The sequence below is a fragment of the Amblyomma americanum genome, chromosome 1 (genome assembly GCF_052857255.1).
Source record: "Amblyomma americanum isolate KBUSLIRL-KWMA chromosome 1, ASM5285725v1, whole genome shotgun sequence".
Taxonomy (NCBI): Eukaryota; Metazoa; Arthropoda; class Arachnida; order Ixodida; family Ixodidae; genus Amblyomma; species Amblyomma americanum.
The window spans coordinates 350,453,493-350,457,048 of NC_135497.1; the positions used below are offsets into that span (position 1 = coordinate 350,453,493).

Sequence of the window (3,556 nt, forward strand, 5' to 3'; positions counted from 1 at the left end):
TTTTGAGTTTGGGGGAACAGTATAGGTTGAGTACGTGGAGTGGTGCATCTTGTTTCTTGAGCGGAAGAAGTGTCACCATCGCATAGGAATATTCTGTGTAAAGTTTCAAGTCAACTAGATTAGCCATATAATTTTTATGCACGCAGACGCAGGAAGAGGGGTCCTGCTGAAAGGGGATGTAATTTGTGAGGGTGACGCCACTCCCTGGCTCCTGGAGGGCAACCACCGCGGGAAGAGAATCGAAAGTTGAAAGGTAAAGTCGGAGATCCGCCCTCTTTGCGCGAGAATGGAAGCCCCGACAGTTCCACTGGACAATTTGGACGGGGGTGGCCGAATTGGTTCTTGGGGAGCGCCTGATCTTAGGGCTGCTCGCCATGGTCATTTAGATTGAGGAGGGGTTGTACTGACACTGCTCCGGAGCCAACACTCGCAAGAAGGGGGGTATCCTCCATACCAGAGAGTGAGCAGTTGTCGTCGTCGGCTACCTCCGGGGTGCGTCTAGAAGTTTTGTGAGGGCGGCCGGGTAAGGGATCGCCGGGCCTGCGCGAGGAGCGCAAGGAATTCGCAATTTGTTGGGCAATCATCGCGGGGATTGTCTCTTGCAATTTGGAGATGGCGTTTATCATCATTGAAATTTGATTTTCTATAGCGGCGAATCGGGCCTCTGTGGCCCCGAGGCGGGCCTCGAATGCGGCCTCCAAACTTGTTACCGCCTTCGGTACCACGAGCTCACTCTCCATTACCTCAGCCGCGGGAGGCGAGGGGGGAGAAGAAGACTGGTTGATTTTAGATTCCAATTCGTTAATTTTCTTTAGCAGCATCTCATTTTGGGCCCTGAGTGCTGCTATTTGATCTTGCTCGGCGCTATGCGCCCTTGGAAAGAGAGTGGAAAGGGGGGAGAGAGAAGCAGCCCCACCCGAACCGCTCACCTGGTGGCCATTTTTGACTGCGTTGACCCTGGCCTTGGTATCACCGCGCGTTTCTGTCGACTGTTTCGCCAGTCCGCCGTGTGGTGGCGACACCTTGGATGGTTGTTTTGCAGCACCTCCGGTAGGTGGGTTCTCGGTGTTGGAGATTTTCTGGCCATGCTGATCGCCGGGAGGCCCAAGGTAGCGGCTTTTCTTCTTGGACGCCGTTTTTTTCTTTTTCGTCTTGGGTGTGCGGAATTTTACAGCACAGTCACGAGAGTTGGTGGCATGGGAGCCACCGCACAGAGAACACCGGGGAACACAGTTGTGAGGAGCCCGCACCCCCTCCACTAGCGGGGTTTGGAATCCGCAGAGTCCACAGGTGTTCGATCGCAGGTTTGGACACGCATCAGCGCGATGCCCGACGACCCCACACTGGCCGCACGCCGGGATAGTTTTGTAGTAGTTTCTCACAGAGACGACCATGTTGTCATAATGTACGTAACGGGGCTTTTCCTTACCCGCGAAAGTGATGCGTGCTTTGTTGGATGTCCCGAACTTCCGGATTTCCAGGATGGTGCCGGTGTGCCAGCACACTCGGTCTTTAAGAGTTTCCGAGGTGTCCGAGTTACGGACCACGATCACGCCGTGGCAAATGTTGCCGCCGTCTTGTCTTAGGTAACCCCGAAGCGGGATCGACCCATTGTCGGAATTTACTGCGAAGTCCCCGATAAGCTGGTCGGCCGCCTCGATGTCCGGGGTATGCACAATGATGAGGTTTTGCTCTCGTGAGGGTAGAACGGAGATGGCGCGGGCCCGTTTCAACCCGAGGTACGCTGAAATGGCAGTGCCGTAGCCGGTTTCTGTGAACGCCTCGTGAAGAGAAACGCTTTCTCTGGGCTTTATAACTATGATGTAGTCTTCAGGTGTCGGTTTGGGCATTGGACGCGGCTTCCACTTCGAGAACGCCTTGTCCTTGCTTCCCGTGGCGCGCTTCGCGGGAGCGTTCACGTTCCTACCGACGAACCGGCGGCCGGGGCGGCGCCGAACGCCGCCATCTGGGCTTTGTCTTGGGAGCGGCGTGCAGCCGCTTGAAGCAAAGCGTGACTCCGAATTTTGGGAGTAACCGTCGAATTTTAATCTCCGGTGGTGGGCACCGAGGTCCACAACATCGCCTCAGGGTCGTAGCCCCGCACTTCTTGCGCGGAAGTCGCCGTCTTGTCCTCGGAGGGCCAATTCCACCAGGCCAGGCGTTGGCGACGCCGTTAGGCTTAACGACGGCGCCGACGTGGTCGGTCGAAAAAAGGCCGTAAATTTAGAGAAAATCGGCCTACCTGGACGAATTCGGAGTCCAGGTGTTCCGCTTCGTTTTCCGGCTCGTTTGACGCCAGTTTTGCCGGGGTAGAATGATTTGGAACGTGGCCCCAGCCGAAAATCTGCGGAGCCGAAAAGACACACGTCTGCCCCACGTCGCGCGCTCGCAGCGCCCCCCACCCCCGGAAATCTGGTGTACGAGTCGCATTTCCGCTCCTAACAAATGGCAGCGTCTTTGCAAGAAAATCATCTGTGAAAGACCGCCACCTGCCGATTGTGAGAAGAACCATGTTTTCTGTTGTGTGCCATGCCGAAAAAATGTAGTGTACAAAATTACTTCTTATCTCCCAGCATTTTCCAGAGGGCGCCTGGAAGCTCGTTGCGTGCGCCGAAGTTGGGAAAGATGCTGCTCATTAAAATTGATTCCATGCTATTTGATGGCTTGTGCTTCAGCTGGAAGAATGTGTGTGAGGATTCGAAAACTGGTGTGTTAAAACGCTGTGTTAAATGCAAAAACCTCTGCCCGAAATTTTACGCAGTTACAAAACGCACCCGCGGGCTTCAGAAGAGTGCACCAATATTACACGGGACGAACCACAAAGCGTTCTCAGAGTGAAGGCTCGACGCAGCTGTGGAAAAAAAAATGCGTGGCTGTTCTAAGTAGCTGCATGCCATTGTGCAGAACCTGTAAGTATGCACAGAGGATGCCGTATATCTGGTAATGGTGTCCATGTTAACGCGTCATTTAAAACACTCAAAACAACATCTTTGCTTTCCACAGTTTAATTTGAAGCCTTTTCTTTAACGTCAAAGTTTCTGATCGATTTTGGAGATTTGTTTCGAGGTCTAGGCATAACCTTAGAGTGCCTGTCAGCGCTCTCCCGCTCCCTCATTCATACTCTCCTAGCGATTTCACGCCTGTGGTCCGGACCTGCGGTAGTGTATTCCGTGACAACTATTCTGCGATTCAAGTTCAGTTGATAATAAGTTTTATTCTCAACTAGTTTTGCTCCAAACCCTCTGTGTTGAGTGCTTATACGGGCTTTCAACCATGGGCCATTCCTCCCCAGGCCCTGAGATATGTCCTTAGAAAAACGGAGGCTGCTCAATCTGTCAGGTTTGAACTCTATCTCCTGCTCTTATCCAAATCCATCGCTCTGAAGGCATCTCGCAAACGCGATGAACAGCAACGAAAAAAACTGCGTCATGTCGATCTACTTTTAATTCGTGTCCACCACTCTTATTAAGATCAATTAATTTCTGCAACGAGGGCCAGCTCTGTTGAACTATGTTTTTGATACGCTTGAACAGCATCTAATTGTGTTGGTGACGCT

At 52.7% G+C, this 3,556-nt stretch overlaps 1 protein-coding gene across 1 annotated transcript; it reads right to left on the reverse strand.

The window, feature by feature from the left end:
- Positions 1-359: 359 nt before the first annotated feature.
- On the reverse strand, positions 360-2,430 carry LOC144121596 (uncharacterized). The gene is made up of 2 exons (XM_077654895.1): positions 2,378-2,430; positions 360-1,977 (listed from the first exon to the last, which is right to left on the reverse strand). Exons 1-2 carry the CDS (start codon positions 2,428-2,430, stop codon positions 360-362), a joined length of 1,671 nt encoding a protein of 556 aa, XP_077511021.1.
- Positions 2,431-3,556: the final 1,126 nt, after the last annotated feature.

Coding starts and splice junctions, on each gene's coding strand:
- LOC144121596 (XM_077654895.1), bottom strand. CDS start 2,430: ATGCGACTCGTACACCAGATTTCCGGGGGTGGGGGGCGCTGCGAGCGC. Junction 1,978..2,377: donor GGGCGCTGCGAGCGCGCGAC/GTGGGGCAGACG, acceptor GCCGCTCCCAAG/ACAAAGCCCAGATGGCGGCG.